Here is a 26,337-nt window from a genome sequence, read left to right on the forward strand (position 1 = left end):
GGGGTCAAATCGGAGCTGTAGCCACCCGCCTACGCCAGAGCCACAGCAACACGGGATCCGAGCCACGTCTGCAACCTACACCACAGTTCACAGCAACGCCGGATCGTTAACCCACTGAGCAAGGGCAGGGACCGAACCCGCCACCTCATGGTTCCTAGTCGGATTCGTTAACCACTGCGCCATGACGGGAACTCCCCACTTTCCTTTTTTGAGGCCCACCACAGTCCCACTGGCACAGAGGGCCCTTTACATTGGCCTCCCCAGGGACTGATGGGGCACACACAGTTCCAGGCAGGTCCTTACACAACCTGGCTCCTGTGTGGCTTCTGTGGTATGAGACCCGGAGCAGGGGATTCTGGGTTTGTGAATGGCTGCAGCAGAGCTTCTCCAGGCCCTCGTCCCCAGCATACCCAGCTCTTGGAAAATAGGAGTGGGGGCCTCTGGCGGCCTCATACTTGGAAACTCCTTCCATTTCCCTGCAGCCAAAGAGCTGAGGTGAGAAAACCAGGAAAGCAAAGGAGTTTTAAGAGGAAAAAAGAATGATAATTTTCTCTTGCCAAGTGCTACCCACCCAGAGTTCCAGGAAGCAAAGCTCCCTATTAGGTTGCATAATCTTCAGCCCAAACCAACTCACTGAGGGCCCGGCTGCAAATATAAAACCCTCTCCGTCTCTGAACATGTGAGGGATGGAGCCCTGACAGAAAGGGCTGCATGGAGTGCCTGCTGCCTGACCAGGCTCCTGCCTCTGGGGACCCTCCCTCCCCAAATCAGATGGGGCAAGGCGGGGTCCCTGGAAGAAAAGCCTGGATTACAAAGAACTGCATTTTCTTTTTGAACACTCTCAAGCTCACAGAATATTTCCAGCTCCAGTACAAAGAACAGTCTTTCCCTGAGTTGTTATGATGCCCTGTCACCACCTCGGACTTTATTGCATCTTCCCTACTGACAAGGCCACTCTCCTCTGCCATCACAACACTCCTGGGGCACATCCCTGCCACGTGCTCCTCAGACCCATCGAGTTCCCCCGGTTGTTCCAGAGGCACCCACGAGGGTCCAGAACCGTGTGTTCTGTAGGTTGTTCTGTGTCTCCAACCTCCTTCAGTCTGAAACAGTTCCTCAGACACATCCTAGACAGTTTTGAAGATTATTGGGCAGTCGTTCTAGAGAAAGCCCTTTGGGTGGGCTTGTGTGCTGTTTCCTGGGCTCACAGGGTTGGTGCTGCATTCTCCTCACTACAGCCCATGAGACACTCAGCTGCAGCAGGCTCTCCATTTGGCCCATTACTGAGATGCTTACTTTGGTCACTTAATTCAAGTGGTGTCTGCCAGGCTGCCCCATTGACGAGGTGACTCTGTCCTCTTTGTAATTATTAAGTATTTTGTTGGGCAAAAATTCGAGATGATAAAAATATTCCATTGCTCATCAGATTTCCAATGTATTCGCTTATTTACTTATATCCATTGTACTCAGAGTTTCCTGTTTTATTGTTACTGTCACTGTTTTGATGCTCAAACTGTCTCTGATTATGGCCCCAGGAAGCTCCTTCGGGCTGGCTCTGTGTCCTGGCACATTCCTATCTGTCTTTAAACACTTCCTTGTTTTCTGGCAAAACAACTTGTCCTGGGCTCAATTTCTGCTTTTCCTGCCCCAGCGCTGGAATCGGCCGTATCTCCAAGGTGCGCCAGTTCCTTTTAGGGGAAGGCTAGATTTAGAAACTGGCGCTTGGATGCTGGGAGTACTCACGGCTGTGCAGAGGTTGCTCCACCCAGACAGCTGGGGAGTAATGTGCACATTTCCATCGACATTTATCGATTCCTCTTTATATGTCAAAGTCCACAATTGTACACCAATAGCTCCAACTTTACTCTTCCATTCTGATTTTCTCTATTTGTACCTCCCTTTTCTGACAATGAGAAACCTGGCTTCCATGGTCTTTAACAGATGTACCTATTCAGTGGGTGCCCCTATATAAACAGTCTCACATCTGCCACCATCCCTTGCCCACGTGGACTCCCTTTTCTCCTCACTTGGACTCCAACACTCCATGCAGGACCTCTGCTGCCCTGGGGGGCCTCCCTCCACCCTGCTGGGTCCTGACACCCCACACCAGGCTGCCCCTCTCAGGATCATCCCTGCTGCAGCTCTGACAGCACTCTGGAGCACCATGGCTGCTCCATCCCACTGTGGTCAGCTCTGCTCCAGGATAGAATGGTTGAAAAACAGAAAGTGTTTTTAACCAAAGATGCATTAAGTGCACAGGGACAGACCACAAGAGAATCACAGCAAACATTCTAGACAATCCAGCAGTCAGCCCAGCTCACTAAGGAGGCATGTGGCATCACTGTTAGAAGTCACGGTGCTTGGGGTCAAATACTGGTGCTCCCCTTCACAGCGGGTAGCTTGGACTCCCTTAACCTCACTGAGCCTCATTTCCTAAACTGTAAAATGGGGAAATTACAGCACTTTCCTCATATTGCTGATGCGAGGCCCCTGTGAGGCCAGGGAAAAGCATGACCGAGGGCCTGCCCAAGGTATCTGCTCAGCAGATGTGAGCTATGACAACTAGCATGTGTTTTTCAGAATCCTAGAAAATAATAACTGTTGCAGAAGGCGGAGCCAGGATGCTGGATGGGTGTTCCCCGGCCAGTGAGGCGCTGTGGCTCCCAGACCTTTTGCAGGCTCTTCTTTGTTTTTGTTTCTTGGCACTCCTGCAGCCAAGTCTGGGAGGGTTTCCTGGACAGAGGTCCTCGTGGCTGCTGCCTTAAGACGTGCAGCCCAGGCCACAGCTGACAGTGCTCTCTGACCCAGGCCCACCACAGGCAGCAAGAGCAGCAGCAGCCGTAGTCCCAGCCGGTGCAGCAGCATGGAGCTTTGGGGGCCCTACTTGCTCCTCTGCCTCTTCTCCCTTCTGACCCAGGTCACTGCTGAGACACCTACCCCCAAGGTCAAGAAGCCTGCAAATGCCAAGAAAGGTAAGGGGGGTAGTGGGGCCCCTCCCCATCTTCCAGGGAGCTGGTCACCCTCTCCTGGGCTGGTCCTCGTGCTCCTTTCCTCCCTTCACCTTCCCTCTCTCCATGAGTCCAGGGAACTTTAGTCAAGTACCCCTTGGGGCCTGGGAGAGTTCTCCAGCAGCAAGGGCAGTTGTCAGAACTCTAAGGGTCACTGGCCCTTACCATCGAAAAAAACCACATAGATCACCTAAAGTGACAGCCACTCCTCACCCCCAGCCCCAGTATTTAAAAGAAATCAAACCTTTGGCTCTGGAGATGCCTGACTCTCATCAGGGAGTGCTGGCAGGTTCTGTTTGTCATCTTCAAACCTTGGATAACTCAACTAAAAAGAGGATTGTGGCATTTGCTCAAAGGTTAAATGTATACATTTAATGATACAAAGTATGCAACGTGCCTGGCAAATAGGATATACTTGGTACACAGGAAAAAAAGGAACAAGTTAATTCTCCGTCCTGTAGTGTACCGTGGCCTTGAGGAAGTAAAAACCTTCTAACCCTGACTAGGAGATCGGAGGCTGCTCTGCTCTCCCTCTGTTGCCTCTGGCTTTGGGGTGTCCTTGGGTAGCCTTGGCCTCAGTAAGGCCTGCCCTTGGAGCCCCGCCTGCAGTGAGGTCACCTCGGGCTCTGTTGAGACAACATTAGTGAAATGCCATGGCAATGAAACGGGCTGTCACCCCCCACAGGGCCCTGAGGCGAGGAGAGGGTGAGTTCCAGGGGATCAGAGTGCTGATTTAGGCAGAGAAACAGGTGGCCGGGGCCAAGAGCACAGAAGAGGCAAGGCAAGGGGGCTGAGCCATCCTCGGGCCTCTCTCTGAGCCCCCTCTGTAAATGGACAGCTGCCCACTGGCCAGGGACTGGCCGTGTACATAAAGGCACATGAGGACTGTGGAGACCCACAGGCCGCAGTGCAGAATGGGGCGGATCTGGGTACTGACAGGAAATCATTTCCAAGGTTCAGGTTCTAAAATAAAAAATGGAAAGTTCAAAACAGAATGAATACTATGCTGACACTGTTGAGAAAAAGAGAATTCTATTAAAAAATACATTTACTTGTATATGCACAGGATTTTTTGGGAAGGATTTAGTAACTTTTGTAAGAGTTAGTAACAGTGATTTTTACCTCTGGGAAGAAAAACTGGGGAGCTGAGAGCTAACTTGATTGGGAAGGAGATTTTGATATTTTGAACTGTTTGGATTTTTTAAAATTTTATGTATATATTACCTTCTACAAAATTTTCATCAAAAAGAGCAGACTCAACAGCACTCACTGTTGTATCCAGCAACATTAGCTAAAATTGTCACCAAGGACATTCTTTGTAAAGGATACACCGTTCCAAAGGCAAATAATAGAATTTTTGAATGTGAAAATTAGTTGCTAATTTCTCAAGCTTACCAAAGACTTAGTATGCATTTATTTAATCATGTAAATCATGTATCTGATCATGTGGATAAGAAGGTTGGATCAGACAATGCCTTGGTCCTCTCCTGTCACACTTGAACCCTGACTCCAAGTAGTCTCCATGGAGGTGGCCCCTGGAGGTCCAGGGCTCTGGGGGCCCACAGAACAGCAGACAGGGCAAGGGGGCTGCCCTGTCCAGCCCTGCCTCTCGCTGAAGCCCTCTTTAGCTTGGTTTTTCTCCTTTCCACCTATTGCCCACCTGTACAACAAATGCTCACAGAGCTCCTTCTCCTGTAGGGCCAATACACGAGCAGAGCTCGCTAGCAAAGGTCACCGCCTCTGCTCTTAAGATGTGAATCAATTTGAGAACCGTGGTGGTTCTCACTGAGGCATCAGTGTCATCTGGGACCCACCCCCCGAAACGTTAGATCAGGGTGCTGGGGTGGGCCCTGGCATCTGCCTTTCCCTCCAGCGATTCCTGGGAGCAGCCAGACTGGGAATTACAGGAACAATCTAGGCGTAGGGACCAGCACACAAAAGTTGGGGAGGGAGCCCAGAGGAGAGATGGTCCTGCCCGAGGAGACCCCTTGGTGGCTGCCGCGTGGTGGAGAATGAGTTGGTGGAATGGGCGGGGGGAGGAAAGGCCAGCAAGCACTACACCCCTGCATGTGTTGTGCGGGATGTGGCCAGAGCTGGCTGTACAGGTCAGCCAGAGGTGAGGCAGGGAGGGCTCGGGTGGCTAAAGCTCCAGGAACTATATGGCCACACCTGGCAGAGGAGCTCAGATGGGCAGGGTTGCCTCTTAGGGGGTCACAGACCCTTGGAACAGGGGCCTGGGACCTGGAAAACATCCACTTCAAAAACATGCATCAGGAATCAGGCTCAGAGGTAGAGGGGCAGCACAAGGGCTCCAACTCCTAGCCCAGAGCTGCAGAAATGCCCCCATTGCCCACACCTTCCTCAGTGAAGCTCTGTTAGCGCCTTGCTTCTTGGCCAGTTCCTGGAAGGCCCCTTGTATACCCAGGCACCTTGGTGCAAGTCACAAAAGCCCCCCCCACTTTTAGCTGACAAATTATAGACATGCAGCCTTTTCTCCGGTCCGGTCAGACAGCATGGCCAGGGCAAGGCTTAGGGGCTGTACATGGGCCCCGGTTGTCCCCTGAGCTGAGTGCCCTTGTGCAGCATCTGACTTGTGCAACCTTACACAGCACCCTATGCTGCTGTATCATGTGACTGCGTACGCAAGTGCCATCAACCACGGAGGCAGAGGCCCAGCTCAAGACACACATAACCCAGTTAAGCTTGTCTGCCAGCTCTAAAAGCTCCTTTTTTTGCCTTGCTCATCTAGGCGTTAATTTCCTCATGTTTGATAAGTTACATCATGAAATTCTGTATATGCCAGTACAGTTCTTGCTTGCATGCTTCCTACAATTCCCCTGCAAAAGCACTGGGGTGGACAGAGGTCTGATGTCACCCCTCATACCTCGGACTTTATGCAGCCAAATGGACCATGGATGTGCTTCCCCGCCCTCTACCCAAGCTGAGCTCAGCCTTTCCTGAAGCCCCTGGGTTTTCAGAAAGACTGGGGTCCACCCAGTGAGGTCTCAACTTACACAGAGAAAGACGTCTCCCATCTGCCTCTCATGCATAACTAGCTCCCAATGGGACTTCGTGCTCAGGAAGGCTCATGTTAGGAATCTGTTGCCATTCCAGAGGTGGGGAGAACAAGCATGGAGCCATGTGGACTTGGGATTCAGGCCAGCCCTGCCGGCTGCTGGCTCTGTCACCCTAGGCAAGTTGCTTCAGCCTGGCCTCAGTTTCCTGTTGGTGAATCAGTTGTGGAATAAAAGAGACACACTATCCACATCATAAGCAGTGATTATAAGCCAAGTGCTGGTCACATGCTTTATTTCTCTTAGTCTTTTAGTCTTCTTCAGAGTTCTCAGAGGTGAGACTATTATCATTCCACTTTACAGATGAGGATAGTGGATTCAGAGAGGCTGAGCAACTTGCCCTGGTCACCAACATCTGTGCAAGCTCAGAGCCCATGCACACACTCACCCATGCTGCAGCCCCTGGCCCCAGGCAGGAACATCTGCCCTTCTGTTCCATGTCCTGTTCCTCTAGGTTGGGGAAGTGAACCTGGGAGGTCTTGAGGGCCCATGGCCCTGATTCCTGTGCTCTATTCTCCTCTGGAGCTGGGAAGGAGGCTTGGGGTCACTGAAGGCTCTGCCTGCACCTTCTACCCTGCCACTGCCAATTCAACCCCATCTGATCCTGGCAACCCTCCTCAACAATGCAGTACAGCTCTCACTTTAGGAAGAGCAAGTGAAAGATGGTCCTCATGCAAAATGAAAATCTCGAGCAGTCACTTAGACTACTGCCAGCAGGGACACATAGAGAATATGCCAAGACATCAAGGTCAAGGCTAGCCGTTTCCCCTGTCCGCTTGTGGTTGACACCTTCTCAGGCCCTACCCTGCCCCAACTCCCACTGCCTTCCTCACATGTTTGTGACTATCTCCACCTCCTTCTGACATCATCCTAGATGCCGCAAGCCCAAAGATACTTGAGGAGCTCAAGACCCAGCTGGACACTCTGGCCCAGGAGGTGGCCCTGCTGAAGGAGCAGCAGGCCCTGCAGACGGGTGAGTACACAGGGTGGCCTCTCCAGGAAGAGGTGCATCAGACAGATGGGCTCAGGCTAGCAGCCAGCAATCTGCCTATATCCTCCAGCCAGCATCGTGGCCCTGGCTGGCTCCTGGCACTGGGTTCAGGGAGCCCCCTCCTCACCTTGCTTGTTCTCAGGAAGAGCCCCTGATGTGCAGAAACAGCGACATCCCCAAAGGATAATAAGCTCTCCCACAAGAATGCATTACCCCTGGAAGTGAGAACCTTGGAGTACTCTGTGGAGCAGAGGCTCCACTAGTGAGCCCCCAGGAAACCCTCTGCTCAGCCAGCCCCTACAGCCCTAAAGTCCATGTTAGCCTCACCCTCTGTGTGTCAGCAGCTTTACAGACACTGTCACTTTTGTCTTTTTGTTTGTTTGTTTTCGGCCATACCTGTGGAAATTCCCAGGCCAGGGATCAAACCCGCACCACTGCAGCAACCCAAGCCACTGGAGTGACAACACCAGATCCTTAACCCACTGCACCACATGGGAACTTTTGCAGACACTGTCACTCTTAATCACCATCATTACACTGAAGCAGGATGTATCATATCCATTTTAAAGAGGGGAAACTGAGGCACAGAGAGGTTCTGTTCATTGCCCATGTTACTGCAGATTAGGATTGGAATGGAAGCAGCCTGCACAGTGCATGCTAGGTGTGAGGAAAGGTAGGCTTTGGGCTCCCTGGTTCTGCACAAACAAGCCAAGTCAGGATGAATGAGACACACGGCTGCAGAGCCAGGGGAACACAGTCAGCTCACAGCCATCTGCCCCAGCACTGCCTGGCTAGCCTGCCTGGGCAACCCGTTTTCTCTTTTTCTCCACCAAATTCCTTTCATGTCATCTCCATTTTCCCACATCTCAGACTTACCCACTCCTTGGTGACCTTGTCTGGAGAACACAGAATACAGACTAACAGTGTTAGGTAACATACGTGAGCTTGCTACATGCCTGGCACTGCCTGAAGTGCTTTGTGTTCATTCACTCATTCTTCACAGAAAACCCATACCATGGACCTATTATACTAGAACCTCACCTCCATTTTCCAAGGAGAAACTGCATATCTTAGCAGCAGCTGAAATAAGCAGAGTCCTCTTTCGGGCTCTGCTATGCTGCCTCTCAGGGCATCATCTGACAATCACTTTGGCTCCTCCTAGGAAATCTACAAACCTCTCTGCCATAGCTACACTTTCATCTGATGCTTCTCTGACCAAGGTGCATCCATCTTCTGGGTCTTGGCCCCTCCCCTCTCCTCTTGCCTCCTCAGAAACTCCCAAGATCCTTTTCGTTGGGGAGCTTTCACACACTCCCTCAAACTGGCCATCCTTCTGCTCCTGTAAAGGGCCACATTCTTTCCCTCTCACCACAGGGCCTTTGTACACACTATTCTGGCCTGAACTGCTCCCCCAGGATCCACATAATAAATACCTCTAGCATCACTGTCTTGGGAGTCTCTAATCTCTCATCTCAATTAGGCTCCTCAGTTATCAGCTTTCACAGAATGATGTTCTTTCCTTTATCACATTTATTGCAGTTTGCAATGACATATTCATTTCTTGATTTATATCTGCCTCCCTCGCTAGACTATAAGCCCCAGGAACACCAGGGTCATGTTTGTTCCTGATTGCCCTTGTCTCCAGGGCTTGCAATGTATCAATACTCAGTAAAATTTTGTTGGAGGACAAACACATGACCCTGAAACTTGCTTAGCAGGAAGGGGCTCTAGAAAGGAAGTGTCTACCATGTTTTAGCTTTAAGTAACAGAAAACCTAACAGTGGCTTAAACAAAAGATGAATCTGGAAGTAAGTAGCTGTAAGTTTTTGTTCACCTCATGGTCCCAAGATGCCTGCCCCCACTCCATGCATCATGAGTGCATTCAAGGCAAGAAGGAGGAAAGAAGAAGGTTAGCCCAGCCACATGTGTCCCATTTATCAGGAGTATGAAGGTCTTCCATTTCCATTCTATAGATCAAAGCTCTATTAAATGACCATATCTATCATATATAGCTTCAACGCAAGAATGCTTTTCCTGCCTCTACAGTGAGAAAGGAGAAGGCAGTTGGGAAGGATTGTTGGTTGGGTCAACCGACAATATCTGCCATGAGGGAATATTTAAAATGAGCACAGTGCGGAGTTTCTGTCATGGCTCAGTGGAAACACATCTGACTAGCATCCATGAGGATGCAGGTTTGATCCCTGGCCTCGCTCAGTGGGTTAAGGATCCAGTGTCACCGTGAGCTGTGGTGTAGGTCGCAGATGCAGCTTAGATCTGGCATTGCTGTGGCTGTGGCATAGGCCGGCATCTACAGCTCCGATTAGACCCCTATCCTGGGAACCTCCATATGCTGTGAATGTGGCCCTAAAAAGACAAAAAAAAAAAAAAAAGACAAAAAAAAAGAAAAATAAAGACAAAGAAAAATTAAAAAATAAAACAAGCACAGTGCCATTCAGGGCCTCAGTTTCCTCATCTGTAAAGTGGAAGAACTTAGGGTGGATTTGCAGGGCAAACTCTAAGATCTCCCTCATATCTAAGCTTTGTGCTTGTGCAAAGATGATGCAACCCAGATGCCTCTTGCCCCCTGAGATGGGTGACATGGTGGGGACCTCCCTGTGCAAAGACCAGAGCATGAGATCCAAACTCTCCCTCCATGTCTGCTGATTCTCAAGAGGTTCACAGTCTCCTTGGGGAACTTCTCCTTCATATCACCCTTTCCTTTACTACCATAACCTGCAAATCACCTTGTTGGCAACCCCACCCAAAGCATTCCTGAGCTCTGTTGACTAGCCAAAGGGTTGAGAGAATCAGGGATTAAAGGAGCAAACCTCCCCTCCTGCCATCTTCCCCTGTCCTCCCCCAATCAGCAAGCACATGTGAGGTCCCCACCCAGTGTGCCTCTGCCAGGCACAAGGAGGCAGAGGTGACCCAGCTAGAGGCTTGCTCTGGGAGCCTCAATATCTTCATGGAATCAATGTATTCATTGCAATACTTAAAGCACATGTAGGAAGATAAGGAGGGATTCCAAGCAGAGGGCATGGCAGGAACAAAGCCATGGAGGAGGGCTATGGGATCATGAATAGGCCAGAGTGACAAAATGTCAAAATTGATGATAAGGCACCAAGAACTTAACACTTATTGAGGACTAACAATGTTAGCGGGAGCACTGCAGATGGGGTTCCCAGAAAGCAGCCCTGAGGTGGAGTTTAGCCTGCAGGGGGTTTATTAGGGAGCATCCCTAGGACCAGCACTTAGGGAAAGAAGAGACAGAAGGAAGCAGGAGTGGGCAGAGTGCACTGTTTCAATGAAAGACTCAGCCAACTGCAGAGGAAGCCCTGATGATGGGAAGACCCTTCAGAATTGTCTTGAGTTGGGGCAAGAGGGCTCTGCAGTCAGTCAGAGTGCAGGCTTCTCTGGGAAGGGGCCATGCTGTGGGTGACAGAGCTGTCTTCTATTGAGGCAATCCCCAAAAGGGGCTAACGGCTAAGGGGTGTCTCCCAGCAGTGCTCCCATCAGGTGGGGTGATCAATCCTTCACAGCATGGAGGTCTAAGCAGCATGTCCCAGCATCCCCAGCAGGAAGGAAAGGTAGTGGGGGGCCAGGCTGGGAAAGACAAAGGAGCCCACCTTGGATGAGCTGCAGCACAGAACAGGGTAGGGCTGGCTGACATGGGACAGTCTGTAATGCTTCGGGCCTGGCATTTAGGGTTCCAGGAGTGTCAGGTGCCCATGGGGATGTGGTGATATGTGTTAAGTGAAAGTAACTAAGTGAGTAGGTGAGTGGGTGGAAGGGTTGCAGACCCACCCCTAACATTTTGGGAGTCCGCAGCAAGAGGACAAATAGAGGCTTACACCCAATTGCCTAAACATTTAAGTTATAAAACAAGCTAAAGAGTAAACCGCTAAGTAAAAACATTCTACCCTCCTAAATTGACCAAATATATAACTTCATCACAACCTTTGAGGCCAGATTCAAATTTAAAACTCTTGGACTCCTCAGAGTTCCATGCCTGAGACCTAGTCCTGGCTGGCCACCTGGGCCATCTTCTGTCATCTAAGGGGCTGTCTTAGCTCCACCCTCCCAGCCCCCACCCCAACCAGCCATCAGGAACACTGGCCCGGGGAAGAGGTCCCTGGCAGGCACTGGGAGCTTGCTTGGGCCCCTCCTGCAGGGATTTGGGGTCCTGGCACCTCGAGTGTGGTCTAGGCTCTGGGTCCACAGATCCTCTGGCCCTGCAAGCTTCTTGATATAGAGAGTGCGCAGCTGGAAGAAGATCGGAGCAGATGGCTCTGGCTGGGCTTCCTCTCAAATGTTCATTTATTAGGGAGAGCTGCGAGATCCACATCCATGGAGGGAGGGGCAGGAAGCAGGCTGGGCAGAGGAGGAGCCAGTGGCAGTGCAGACTCAAGGCCAGCCTCTGCCACCCGGTGGAACCTCCAAGCTGCAAGGCCTGAATTTATCAGAATTATCCTGCCTGGGGGAGAGATCACCCTCTCATGACACTTCAGCATCCCCCAGGCATTGGATGTGGCACCGAGGGAAGGAGTGTGACCTTGAGGGAGGGGTCATCTGCAACTGAGTGGGCTGACCTCAATCCCAGTAGCAGGGCACCACCACCTCTTGAATGGGGTTCTGAGCTGTGCCTTAGCGCCTGCCACAGCACGGCCCTCGTCCTGGGTCTGAGGCCGGTCCAGGGCAGGAAGGATGCACAGGGATGGGATAGAGGACGGCGTGCCTGCCCCTGGATGTTGGCTCTTGGGTGACAGTCCTTTCTCCCCCTCCCAGTCTGCCTGAAAGGCACCAAGGTGCACATGAAGTGCTTCCTGGCCTTCGTCCAGGCGAAGACTTTCCACGAGGCGAGCGAGGACTGTATCTCACGCGGGGGCACCCTGGGCACCCCTAAGACAGGCTCGGAGAACGATGCCCTGTACGAGTACCTACGGCAGAGCGTGGGCGCAGAGGCTGAGGTCTGGCTGGGCTTCAACGATATGGCGGATGAGGGCGCCTGGGTGGACATGACCGGCGGCCACATCGCCTACAAGAACTGGGAGACAGAGATCACTGCGCAGCCTGATGGCGGCAAGGTGGAGAACTGCGCCGCCCTGGCTGGCGCGGCCAACGGCAAGTGGTTCGACAAGCGCTGCCGGGACAAGCTGCCCTACGTCTGCCAGTTCGCCATCGTGTAGCGGGCGAGGCGGGGCGGGGCTGGGCGGGGCCGGGGCCGGGGCCGGGGCGGGGCGAGCAGGAGGAGGATCCTGAGCCGCTGGAGGAGCAGCGCTGGGACTTTCCCTTCAGGCATCCCCGCCACGCTGGGAGCCTTCTTTTGCAAATAAAGTGGGTGCAGCTTAGCGGAGAGTGACTGCGGTGTGTGCTGGGTCAGAGGAGCAGAGCAGAAGAGAGTCCTGGAGACCAGCTGGTCGTCCAGGGAGAGGGCCCATAGAAAGATGCGAGGAGGGAGGTGGTGGAGGAAAGTGAGCTGGGCGCACTGAGGAAGGAGAAGAAAAGAATAGGGAGGACACGGGAACCCTGGACTGCTGCTACCTTTTAAAAAATTAAATAACTTTATATTTCATATGATTTTCCACTTACAGAGAGGTTATAAGAATTCCTGTATCCCCTTTATCCAGATTCTCCAGACATTACTATTTTCCCATATTTACTTATCCTTTTTTTTTTCCTGACCCGTTTGACAGCAAATTGTAGACATGATGCCCCTTTACCCCTAAATACTTTAGTGTGTTTCCTGAAAGCAAGGACATTTTCTCACATAAGCACAGCACTGTTATCAAGGTCAGGAAATGAACACGGACACAATATTGTTATCTAAGTTACAGCCCTTAATTCAGATTTCCAGGCTTACTGTAGACTCCATTTCCACATGTTGGAACCCAGCAAGCCCCTCCCCAACTCCAGGGGAGGGACACCGCCACTGACCCCCTCCTGTTGGGGATCCATTCCTGGGGTGCCTTGAGTCCTATTGGGGTTTGGAGGGAGTGAGAGCACAGGCTGCCCACTGAGGACATTTGCACCTATCTCTCTTCTTGTCCAACAAGGGGACCCATCCAGGAGACAAATACGACAGTTGCCAACATGGCAAGTGGTGTGTCCCTCTCCTTCCCACTTCCACTTCTCACAGAGAGTTCTATACCAGCAATACCAGCTGCCATGTGTCAAGCCCACTGTAACACAGGAATTTTAAGTATGTCGTCTTATTTAATCTTGTGTGTGTGTGTGTGTGTGTGTGTGTGTGTGTGGCTGCACCAGCAGCATGCTGAAGTTCCCAGGCCTAGGATTGCAGTGACACTGCCAGATCCTTAACCTGCTGAGACACAAGAGAACTCCTGTCTTATTTAGTCTTATCCATCCAAGACAAGCATGTTCTTTTTTTTTTTTTTTTTGGTCTTTTTAGGGCCACACCCAAGGCATGTGGAGGTTCCCAGGCTAGGAGTCTAATCAGAGCTATAGCCACCGGCCTAAGCCACTGCCACAGCAATGCCAGATCTGAGCTGTGTCTGCGACCAATACCACAGCTCATGGCAATGCCGGATCCTTGACCCACTGAGTGAGGCCAGGGATTGAACTCGCAACCTCATGGTTCCTAGTCGGATTCATTTCCGCTGCACCCTGATGGGAACTCCAAGACAAGCATGTTCTTATGCCAGTTTTGTAGAAAAGGAAGTTGGGGCTCAGGGAAGTTAAGTGACTTCAACTGGTCAATTAGATAGTAAGCAGCAGAGCCAGGATTACAAGGGCCTTTGGACTTTTCCACCACCACTGTGATGCTTGTCTCATGTTACTGGAATTTTCCTGAGATAAAACATCAGAGAAATGGCCTAGTGACCCCAAGAGGTTATTGGCCAGCTCCTGGTATGACCTGGCCCATCCAACCATGTTAGGCCCAGCTCTAGTGACACCCCTAGGGGAGGTCTTCCCTATTTCATGAGTCTTGGCATCAACCTTTTGCAGCACTTTTTCTCCTGGTTGTCCTCTAGTATGTCTTGCCTTCAGTATAAATTGAAGATGATTTGATTTGATTAAAGAAAGTGGGTTGGGCTGGGGGAGGTAGCTTACAGTGAACTTTCTATCAGTCTGCTTGGCATTGTCACATAAAGCATCTCATGTAATTCAACAGATATAGTTAGAGGTAATGAGATCTATAATAGGTGCAAAAACTGAAGCTCAGAGCCATGATGCAATTGCTTTTTAAGATAGCTAAGCAAGTGAGAAGCAAAAATGAGACGCAAATCTCGGTCTGGCAACTCTAAGTCTTGTGCTCTTTTTGCCCTAGGCCAAGTGAGATGTAAGTGGCCACAGGTTTTTCAAAGTTCCTGCACTGGGTGGATGCTGACAAGAGGGCACCATGCCTCTGTACCTGATTGTGGGTCCTGGTAGAGAGGTGCTGCTGTGGCACTGCCTGCTTCCAGCAGCAGGTGGCAGTATGAGCAAGAGAATCCTTACTAGTCCTTAGACAGAACACTCATATATTAAACACAGATTTCAAGGTGGGGTACACTTGTCCTGGGATTTTGTCTTTATTTTAAATTTTGGTGTGTTTTTTTAATATCATGGATCATTTTGCATTAATTTTGATTTTTTTAAAACATCGCGTCAAATATTATTTAACATGATCACTGAGTTTTGTGGGCACTTCCTTAAAATTTGTATCTCAGTTGAGTGTCTCACTTACCTCACTAGTCCTGGTCCTGGCTCCAAAATTTGAATTTCCTAAGGCATATATAAACAATGATAAAGTACTGTGTTATAGATCTTGAGCTTCTGCAGTACCCTTTAACAGAACTGATGGTACAGCCCTCTTCACAATCACCCATTTCCCTCTTTACTATGTGCTGCTCTGGGTGTAAAAAACTTTGATGAATCCCAAAGGGACAATTTGAAATACTGGTCTAAGTGTTGATGAGGCAGAAGACTGGGTAAAAACTCCTTTTGCAAGATGAGTGGTTTCCAGTTCTTCACCCTCAACAGCCTTTGAGAAGAGCCTAATCAAGGTGTCAGCTCATAGACCATGCAAAATAGATTCTGATGATACAGTGCTTTTGATTTATATCTTAGAAGTTCAAGTACTAAATGACATCACTCTTTTCAGTGCCACCAGCCTATTTATCTCAACACGTTTCTCAACATTTACAACTCTGAAAGTGACAGATGGGAGTAATATTGATGCTGAGCCCTGCTTTGTTCCAGGATACATGAACCAATGAAAGAAAAATCCATCCATCCAGTTAAGAGATTCCTGTTTAATAGTATGAGGGGGCAGTTCTGGAAGGGGCCTTCTCTGTCCCCTTGTTACCTTATCACTGTGCTACAGCCACTGGCCCAGGCCCCAACTGAGGCTTGCTCTCTCCTTTCTGTCCCAACACCACTGCCACTTCTGTCCCTAATCCTCCTGCCTTTGGCCATTCCTACAGCCTTCTTCAGCCTCCTCATCCCAGGGGGAGGGAGAGTTAAGGGGAAGAAGTACAGATGGAGAAGCCCCAGTGAGAAAAACGGAGGCCTGGGACCGATCAAGGTGACCCTTGGTGTGGGATCCTGGAGAAGACCTTCAGGGCATCTTGGCCCTGGTTTCTTCATCTGTAAAATGGGGTTTGGCCTAGATGATCTTGCAAGACTCCTGAGTCCAGGATTCTGCCCAGCTACCCCTGGGAATGTCTTTTGTAGAATTCTCTCCAGAAAAGAAAGCTGTTTGGTGGTTGTTTCCTCTGTCCAAGCAAGGCTCAGCCCCTGAACTGGACACCTGCCTTTCTGCAGTGACCACAGGCCCTACTCTCTCTTTCTCTCTCCCTTGGACTGAGGTACAGATTCAGATGCTTGGTGGACGCAGCCACCTAGGAGTACCTCCCTTGAATTGAGGTACAGATTCAGATGATTGGTGGCTTGGCCCCTGAGCTGGACACCTCCCTTTCTGCAGTGACCATAAGCCCTACTCTCTCTCTCTCTCCCTTGAATCGAGGTACAGATTCAGATGCATGGTGGACGCAGCCACCTAGGATGCAGCCACCATGTTTCAGAAAAACCTGGTATCTCTCCCTCAAGTCTGCTTCTCTTCCTGCGTTCACCATCTCCATGGGAGGTCCCCACCTTCCCAGTCACTCAAGCCTCAGACTTGTGAGGCATTACAGGTGCCTCAGTGTCTGTCATGCTTGAGATCCAGGTCATCAGAACTCCTGATGATTTTTACCTCCTGAGGAAATGTCACATCTATCCCTACCTCTCCGGCTCTGCTGCTGCTGCTGGGCCCAAGTCTTCTGCTTGCCCTTCAAGCAGAAGGTTCCCCACCACATCCCCCTCTCATCTCTCCCCTCTCCCTAAATGTAGCCTTTGCTGCATAACCACTAGCTGCACAGCTAAGAAGCCTGGTTCAAGCTGGCTCCCGGACTGTGAGCTTCCCTCCCACAAACATACATATGTTTGCTTCAGCTGAAAACAATAATCCATTCATGTGGCCTGGATGCCTTAAACCTCCAGGCACATTCTTCTTTTGATTTTGGCTTTTCTGAGAGACAGTGGAGATATTAATGAAAACAATGAAAAGCAGCAATTTGTGCATTCCTGATGGGTAGTGATCCATAAGACCCTAACTATGTCCTGACAACCTAGTAACTGCCTCATTTAATATTCATAATAACCTGGGAGAGAGGTATTATTAAACCTATTTTATAGTTTAGGAGGGTATAGCATAGGGAGGATAATTTATCTAAGAACATCATGGATGAGCTGGATTTTTAGCAGAGGTCTGTTAAGTTCCAAAGCCCATGTACAATTTATATACATTCAGTCCTTCCTGAATCTTTTTTTTTTTTTTTGCTTTTCAGGGCCACACCCACAGCATATGTAGGTTCCCAGGCTAAGGGTCCAATCAGAGCTACAGCTGCCAGCCTACACAACAGCAATGCCAGATCCGACTCGCATCTGTGACCTGCACCACAGCTCACAGCAATGCCAGGTCCTTAACCCACCGGGCAAGGATGAGGATTGAACCCAGGAATTGAACCTGCATCCTCATGGATGCTAGTCAGATGTGTTGTTTCTGCTGCACCACAACAGGAACTCCAGTCCTTTCTGAATCTTTTTTTTTTTTTTTTTGGTCTTTTTGTTGTTGTTGTTGTTGCTATTTCTTGGGCCGCTCCCACGGCATATGGAGGTTCCCAGGCTAGGGGTTGAATCGGAGCTGTAGCCACAGCAACGCGGGATCCGAGCCATGTCTGCAACCTACACGACAGCTCACGGCAACGCCGGATCGTTAACCCACTGAGCAAGGGCAGGGACCGAACCCGCAACCTCATGGTTCCTAGTCGGATTCGTTAACCACTGCGCCACGACGGGAACTCCCTTCCTGAATCTTGAAGAAAGTTTTTAGATAGTTCATGATGTGATTGTGAAAGGTTTGTAAAAAAGAGTTGACAGAGATGAGCACTGGTATGTGTTTATGACAGCTGGTAGGGAATTTTGTAAAAACACATTTTCCACCCAAAATTTCCAGGGCTATTTCTGAAGCCTAATGTAAGATTCTACTTCACCTGCTTTTCATGGGTGACTCATCAATGAGCATGGTTTATGAGTCTCTCTTTCAAGCTAGAAGTCATGGCACAACCTAAAAAACAACTAACCATCTTCTCCACTAGAATGCACTGCTGTTTCATCCAATGTGAGAACACAGTCAGGGGAGAAACATCTCAAAGATCAATGCAGTCTTCAGATGAAAAAATCGGAGCACAAGGAAGTTAAGAGTGACCAGCCAAGGTCACATAGCTTGCAAGAGAATGAGCCCAAGAGTCTCACTTTCTTAGTAGAAAGAGCTTTGTGCAAACCATTTCTCCAAACAGCCAACTATTAAGTACTGAGTGCTTTTGAAGGCCAAGTTCTCTGCTAGGAGCTGGGCCATGAGGCCTGGATCCTACTTTTGAGGTGTCCACCTGCCTGGTGAGGGACTGGCATTTTAAGGAGCTCGAAGACAAAGGGATGGGGCTGGGTTTGCCCCTGAGAGAAGCTCTCCTGTTTTGCATTGTTAGGAGAACAACTGTGCAGGATTGGTAGGAAAATGTTTTTCAGATGAGGACATGCAAGACAAATAGTTAGGACAGATACAAAGTGGGAAACTAGTGTTTCCTCCAATTCATCACCAAGTTTCACCAGAAAAACCTTAAATTAGGTTGAAGTTAGTCATTGATAGTGAAATAGGGCCTGGAAGAAACCTTGGATTTGGATTCCAGATCTGCCACCTTCTAGTTCTGGGACCATGGGGGAGTCACAATCTCTGCCATGGTTTCTTCAACTGGAATGGGAGAACAGAGCATCAGAGCCAAGCTTACACACCAAGATGGAGATCAATTTCTCAGCCTCTTATGTTCAGCAACCATGGAGACCTTGTCTGTGGTTACTGCAGCCTCTTGAAATCCCCTCTGAATTATTCTCTCCAAGACCATGAAAGAAGGCATTGGAAAAGGGCCTTGAATCCCTATATGTTAGGTTTCATTCATCCACCCTGCCTCCACAGACCAATTCAGCTTTCTGGGGTGATGAGAGGATGTGCCCTGGGAAGTGAGAGCAGAAGACCACCCCTTGGGGACCATGGTGACCCAGTCTTAGGATGACTCTCTGACTGTTTCCCCATCTGTAGAGAAGGCATGATGCCCCTCACACCACTGTTGTGAAGACTAAATATATGTAAAGCCTCTAGCCCACTACTTGGTACACAATTTTAAAGACCATTAGAAAGTGGTACTGTATGAAAAAGCTTTGGAAATAAGACTGCCTTACATAAAAGATAATTAAAAGCCATGACTTTTACCTAGGTAGGAAAAAGCCACAATGAGCTCAATTGTGACCTATTATCATACTGAAAAGACAATTCTCTTGGAAAGATAGTCTGGCAATGTAATTGGATCTGAACTAATATGGATCAGGTCAAGTTGAAGGTTAGGTCAGTGGTTCTCAAACCCAAGGAAGACATTAGAAGCACCTGAGATACTTTAAAAAGCCCAATGGCCAGTCTTCACTGTAGACTAATTGAATCAATCAAAACTTCTGGGGAGGAGGACGAGGCACTGGGAGAGTTTAAAGCTTTCCACGTGATTCCAACCTATAGTGATTGAGAGCCACTGGCTTAGATAAAGCTACATGCCTACTAGGTTAGGACTGGGGAAGAAATCCATCAGGTTCATGGTATCTCCCCTCATGGTCTGCCTCAGTCTGAATTTCCTACATTCGAAGCATTGACCAGTGGTACCATGCACACTAACCAGGACTAACCTGGCTACAATCTGTTTGGTTACTGTTTTACGATGATTTTGAAAGGAAGTAGAGGTTTGACTTGAAGGACTTGGTATGATAGGTTGATTTCAGTAGGAATGTTTATCGGTGAGGATTAGATTTGGTTGCATAAAATGAAAAATTCAAAATAGCAGGCCCTTAAATAAGGCCAAAGTCTGGAGGCAGGTATTCTAATGCTGGTATGGCATCTCTATGGTCACAGGGGATTCAAGGTTCCTTTTATTTTCCCACCCTACCATGCTAGTGTGGGCTTTCCATCTTTGAGGTCACCTCGTGGTCCATGATGGCTGTTGGAGCTCCACCATCATTATCCACATTGTAGGAATGAAGTAAAAGAAAAGGGAGAATGGGCAGGAAAGGTCCAGTCAGCTTCCTTTAAAAAACTTTTTCTTATATTTTACAGGCCAGAACTTTGTCAAATGTCTATCTGCAAGAAAGGCTGAGAAGTACAACCGTTTAGGCAGGTACTTTTACACCTCATATAAAATTAAACTTCTTTAAGGCAGAAGGGGCAAGTGGTAAGTGACCAGCAGTTTGTGCCATAGAGCCATCGCAGACCCAAAGCCTGAAAGTGGGAGGGAACTAAAGGCGAGTAGGCAGGAGATTTAAGAAATCTTGAAAGGGTAATGATGGTTCATTCATCTGGTTCCCAAAAACTTGCTGCCATGGGCCTTTCAGTAGAAGTTTATTTTCAATTGTGCAGCTGGGTCAAGCCTTTATTCCTTTCAACAAATTCCTAATTCCTAAGCATGGGTGTCTCAGCCTTAGTTTTGCACCAGCTATTGTAGGAGAAAATGTCCCAACAAAAATGTAGAAAGGAGAGACCCCAGCCATGATGACTAAGCAAAGTCCAGCCAACTGCCCCCCCCCCCCCCACATCTGCTTCTGTAAATTTGTTTCCGCATCTACTACCTTGCCTGACATCACTCCGGTCCAACTAGCCAAGCATGGACCCGGAAGACGTAGCCCATAAAAGCCTTGTGAAACCCTTCTTCCGGGCTCAGACTCTGGAGATTGATCTCCTCTGAGCCCGCCGGCGTAATAAACCTGAGTTCTCCAACTCTCCGAGTGCTCGCTTGGTTTCTCACCGGGTCAAAGAGCTGATCCACTGCAGCCACAGAGCTGCCAGAGCTGGTACACTACAGCCACAGGGCTGTCGCCAGAGCTGATACGCTGCAGCACAGGGCTGCTGGGTATCTGCTGTAACACTATCTCAAAGGCCAGCCCACTCCTTGAAGAGCCTGGACCTGGAAGGCTATTCCATCTCAGGTGCCTTCCTGCCTGTCTATACCTGGACAGGAGAATCATTGATTGCTGGACCTGAGTTAAAAGCCACAGGGCATATCTTGGCAGACCTTGGCTGAATTCTGCGAAGCTTTTTCTTTCCACTCCTTTGGGGAGTTAGTTGCACCCTGTATCATTTACGTTCCCAGAAGGAAGCAGAATCCAATTCAGGTAGATCAAAGAACTATAATTAAAGGCCTATAGGCAGTCCTCAATTTGTACAGCTTTGATATGCATGAATTACAGTGATCAATAATTTCCATTATTTCAGTTAAATAACATCAGTCCTCCCAATAAGGTAGTTAAAATTTCAGTGACATTGGTGTGTAAGCTGTGAGCTACTGCAAAAGTCTGCAGTTTCTAAAGTATAATTAACTGGACAGCTAGCTCTTCAGTCCAGAAATCATTACATAGATAACAGATACACAGCCTGATCATGAAATCATGTCACCTCAGTCAAAGCCTATGGTGACTGGTCACTGCACATCTGTTAGTCACTTCATGCACAGACAGCAAAGTGTGTGGCTGTGTTGCTTCCTTGTCTCCCAACGATAAGCCCATGTACCTTTTTTACTGGCCAATAAGGATGAAAATGCAACAAAGAAATGCAAAGTGATAATGCTGGAAGTAAAATATGAATAGAACATGGGTGGAGTTACAGAAGAAGAAGTTGATGGTAGAAGTGTTGATAGTGCAGGCATTGAAGACTCTGGATATACAGCTGGAGGAACTTAGGGAAGGCAAACTTAATACATAAATGAATAAGGAAAGAAAATGATGAAAGTCATGAAGATATCCCAGAGAAAGTGATGCCAGCAAAACCTTCATTAAGAGACCTCTCAGAGATATTCTATGAGACTCAAAGTAAAAAAGATAAAATGTTGGCAGCTGATCCAAACTTATTATGTCAACTGGCCATGGCAGAGAAAAGAAGTTCACTCGTATTTTTTTTTTTTTTTCGGTCTTTCTAGGGCCACACTCATGGCATGTGGAGGTTCCCAGGCTAAGGGTTGAATCAGAACTACAGCTGCCGGCCTACACAACAGCCATGGCAACTCAGGATCTGAGCTGTGTCTGTAACCTACACCACAGCTCATGGCAATGCTGGATCCTTAACCGACTGAGCGAGGCCAGGAATCGAACCTGCACCCTCATGGATGTTATCAGATTCATTTCCGATGAGCCACACCAGGAACTCCTCACTCTGTATTAAGATATATGACAAGGAGGTGCAGCCAAGCACTGCTCAAACCACTCTTGGTAAGACTTTTATGAAGAAATACTTTTCACCCTCAATGTTTTTAAGGTTTCAAATTAGTGTATTTAATATTAATTTTTACTACTTTTTCCCTTACCAATAGTAAGAGGGCTTCAGTGTTTTGACAAACATTTTGAAAGGTCACAGAACAATCATATTTTCTTCCCACTGATTATTAAGGTTGTTCTGCATGGTCATTTTTACATTTAAAACTACTATGCAAAGTGAGGACCCCGTATTTACAGAGCTGGGACGCTATCGGCAAACAAACAGGGGATGGCAGGATGTTCTGAGGCTAGCCATGACAGAAGGCACAAGACAGAAGGGCCAGGGAAGCAAACAGTGCATCTGGAGCCATGAAGCAGGTACACACTGGACAAGATCTCTGTGTGAAGGGACACAGCCACACAGAGAAGATGCAAGCACAGAGTGGGGCTGGGAGAAATAGCCCATCCTCCCAACTTTGCAGGTGCTTTTCACTGGATGAATCCAGCTGAAAGGCAGCTCAGCACAGTAGGACCAGGCAGTGCAGCTGTGTCAGACTGGGGCACACAAGAGGTTGGAGCCTGGAAGGGGGCATAAGTACACTTAACACTGTGCTGTCTTTTTTTTTTTTTTCATGGCTGCACCCATGGCATATGGAGGTTCCCAGGCTGGGGGTCGAATCAGGGCTGCAGCTGCCAGCCTACACCACAGCCACAGCAACATGGGATCTGAGCTGAGTCTGCAGGCTATACCACAGCTCACAGCAGACCCACTGAGTAAGGCTAGGGATCAAACCTGTGTCCTCATGGATACTACTTGGATTCGTTTCCACCAAGCCACAACAGGAACTCCACGTGCTGTCATTTTTATGTCCATGTCCTACAGCTGAGGACAGAGTCACCTGCCTCTCTGATGCTCAGTGCTAACACATACCTTAAAACTAAGTGAACACAGATGGGAATCTAAGTTTCCATTCTTTCAATTTAGAGCCTCTTCTAACATCTGCTGTGCTTCAGCGGATTCCTTTAGTGCTGCTTGTTATATTGGATGGGACACAAAACATAAAGAGGTCAATGGGGAGGAGAAGAAGCAAGCTCAATTTTTTTTTTTTTTTTTTTGCCACATCTGCAGCATGTGGAAGTTCTGGGACCAGGGACTGAACCCATGCCATAGCAGCAACCCAAGCCACAGCAGAGGCAATGCCAGATCCTTAACCCACTGAGCCACCATTGCTAACTCAAAGTTTACAAGAAAATTTTCTATGGATTGTCCCACCAACTCAGTAGATTTCAAGCATGAAGGGCTAGGAAAGTTTCAAGTTACATTCTAAATACAACTGACAGAATGTCAGGGCAGGCGTGGGTGCATCGCTCTCAGATGTGACTGCATATAAAGCATGTTGCTTGGGATCAAGTTTTAAAGCATCTTGCTTTCTAACATGAGAATTTCTAAACTTACATAAGAGATTTTGTGTGTTTCAGTTATGTCTTTGGAAATCTACTGGGGGTCTGGGACATGCATTAAATAAGAAATTGCTATTTAAATAGGAAAGAGGCTCTGGTTGCTTGATTCCTGTGAAACGCCTACTGATAGGAGATGGCTAGATGTAGCTTTACTGCTGTGGGGCTGGTCTCAGACCCTGGGGTCTCCCACGAAGCCCATTTAAGTTACTCATGCTGCCAGCCTCCTTGCAAAAGGATGGAGAGGATCAACGGGGCAGACTCTCTCATCCTTGGCACTTCTGACGTTTTGGGCCAGATAATTCTTTGTTATGGGGGCTGTCCTGAGTGTTTTAAGATGTTTAGCAACATCCCTGACCTCTACCCACTAGGTGCCAGCAGGAAGATAACTAGATATGAATAGAAAAAGGGAAACATGGGGCAAATGGCAGGAAGCCATCCATTTTGTAAACAACAGGGTGTCCTTGGGCAAACAAAGAAAAGCAGGAACTTCTGGACTGAGAGGAAACCACACATTTTGGGATGATAGTTGTCCTGGAGGTAGACAAAGAAAGGTGGAAAAGGTGGTACTCTCTGGCTTCCAAATGTAACCTTTTTCTCATTATGCTCTCATTACAATAAAATTAGCCTTGCAGATAAGTCTCCTTCGAAAAAGATGTGGTAAATATTTACAGTAGAATACTACTCAGCATAAAAAAGGCATAAGGCTATTTGCAGCAACACGGTTGGACCTAGAGATTATTATACTAAACTAAGTAAATCAGAAAGAGAAAGACAAAAGAAGAACAAAGAAGTCCTAAAGTCAGCAGAAGGAAGGAAATTGTAAAGATCAAAGAAGAAATCAATAAAATAGAGACTCAAAAAACAATAGAGAAAATTAATAAAACCAAGAGCTGGTTCTTTGAAAAGGTGAACAAAATTGATAAACCCCTGGCCAGACTCACTAAAAAGAGGAGAGAAAGAACCCAAATCACCAAAATTATAAATGAAAAAGGAGAAATCACAACGGATACAGCAGAAATACAAAAAACCATAAGAGAATACTATGAACAACTATATGGCAATAAGTTTGACAATCTGGAAGAAATGGACAATTTTCTAGAATCTTACAGCCTGCCAAAACTGAATCAAGCAGAAACAGACCAACTGAACAGACCAATCACCAGAAATGAAATTGAAGAGGTCATAAAATCACTCCCTACAAATAAAAGCCCAGGACCAGATGGCTTCACAGGTGAATTCTATCAAACATATAAAGAGGAATTGGTGCCCATCCTCCTTAAACTCTTTCAAAAGGTTGAAGAAGAAGGAATACTCCCAAAGACATTCTATGAGGCCACCATCACCCTCATTCCAAAACCAGGCAGAGATACCACCAAAAAAGAAAACTATCGCCCAATATCATTGATGAATATAGATGCAAAAATTCTCAACAAAATCTTAGCCAACCGAATCCAACAACATATCAAAAAAATTATACACCATGACCAGGTTGGGTTCATCCCAGGTTCACAAGGATGGTTCAACATACGCAAATCAATCAACATCATACACCACATTAACAAAAAAAAGGTCAAAAATCATATGATCATCTCAATAGATGCAGAAAAAGCATTTGACAAAGTTCAACATCCATTCATGATCAAGACCCTCGCCAAAGTGGGTATAGAGGGAACATTCCTGAATATAATCAAAGCCATTTATGATAAACCCACAGCAAATATAATCCTCAATGGGGAAAAACTGAAAGCCTTCTCACTCAAATCTGGAACAAGACAGGGATGCCCACTCTCACCACTGCTCTTCAACATCGTTTTGGAAGTCTTAGCCACAGCAATTAGACAAACAAAAGAAATCAAAGGCATCCATATAGGAAGAGAAGAGATCAAACTGTCACTGTATGCAGATGACATGATTCTATACCTAGAAAACCCTAAGGACTCAACCCCAAAACTCCTTGAACTGATTAATAAATTCAGCAAAGTGGCAGGATATAAGATTAACATTCAGAAGTCAGTTGCATTTCTGTATACCAGCAATGAAGCATTAGAAAAGGAATACAAAAATACGATACCTTTTAAAATTGTACCTCACAAAATCAAATACCTCGGAATACACCTAACCAAAGAGGTAAAGGACCTATATGCCGAGAACTATAAAACCTTAATCAAAGAAATCAAAGAAGATGTAAAAAAATGGAAAGATATTCCATGTTCCTGGATTGGAAAAATCAATATTGTGAAAATGGCCATCCTACCCAAAGCAATCTACAGATTCAATGCAATCCCTATCAAATTACCCATGACATTTTTCACAGAACTAGAACAAACAATCCAAACATTTATATGGAACAACAAAAGACCCAGAATCGCCAAAGCAATCCTGAGAAACAAAAACCAAGCAGGAGGCATCACTCTCCCAGACTTCAAGAAATACTACAAAGCCACAGTCATCAAAACAGTGTGGTACTGGTATCAAAACAGACAGACAGACCAATGGAACAGAATAGAGAATCTGGAAATTAACCCTGACACCTATGGTCAATTAATCTTTGACAAGGGAGGCAAGAACATCAAATGGGAAAAGGAAAGTCTATTCAGCAAGTATTGCTGGGAAACCTGGACAGCTGTATGCAAAGCAATGAAACTAGAACACACCCTCACACCATGCACAAAAATAAACTCCAAATGGCTGAAAGACTTAAATATACGACAGGACACCATCAAACTCCTAGAAGAAAACATAGGCAAAACACTCTCTGACATCAACATCATGAATATTTTCTCAGGTCAGTCTCCCAAAGCAATAGAAATTAGAGCAAAAATAAACCCATGGGACCTCATCAAACTGAAAAGCTTTTGCACAGCAAAGGAAACCCAAAAGAAAACAAAAAGACAACTTACAGAATGGGAGAAAATAGTTTCAAATGATGCAACTGACAAGGGCTTAATCTCTAGAATATACAAGCAACTTATACAACTCAACAGCA

At 47.6% G+C, this 26,337-nt stretch overlaps 1 protein-coding gene and 1 long non-coding RNA gene across 2 annotated transcripts in view; one reads left to right on the top strand and one right to left on the bottom strand.

Moving 5' to 3' along the window:
* The window catches only part of LOC146397290 (uncharacterized), a 30,166-nt gene that overhangs the window by 969 nt on the left and 2,860 nt on the right, over positions 1 to 26,337 (bottom strand). The window lies entirely within an intron of this gene.
* Positions 2,792 to 12,421, top strand: CLEC3B (C-type lectin domain family 3 member B). Its single transcript, XM_005669451.4, has 3 exons — positions 2,792 to 2,972; positions 6,957 to 7,055; positions 11,859 to 12,421. The coding sequence occupies exons 1-3, from the start codon at positions 2,864 to 2,866 to the stop codon at positions 12,257 to 12,259; spliced, it is 609 nt and encodes a 202-aa protein (XP_005669508.1). The 5' UTR covers positions 2,792 to 2,863; the 3' UTR covers positions 12,260 to 12,421.

Source organism: Sus scrofa, chromosome 13, assembly GCF_054392235.1.
Source record: "Sus scrofa isolate SSC_HxYL_T2T_F1_AM1 chromosome 13, Sscrofa_HxYL_maternal_Yorkshire_Landrace_v2.0, whole genome shotgun sequence".
In the NCBI taxonomy this organism is placed as follows: Eukaryota; Metazoa; Chordata; class Mammalia; order Artiodactyla; family Suidae; genus Sus; species Sus scrofa.

Bases quoted from the DNA above. Each gene is read 5' to 3' on its own strand.
- CLEC3B (XM_005669451.4), top strand. From the start codon at position 2,864: ATGGAGCTTTGGGGGCCCTACTTGCTCCTCTGCCTCTTCTCCCTTCTG. The intron at 2,973-6,956 runs GTAAGGGGGGTA...ACATCATCCTAG, and splicing joins GCCTGCAAATGCCAAGAAAG to ATGCCGCAAGCCCAAAGATA. The intron at 7,056-11,858 runs GTGAGTACACAG...TCCCCCTCCCAG, and splicing joins GCAGCAGGCCCTGCAGACGG to TCTGCCTGAAAGGCACCAAG.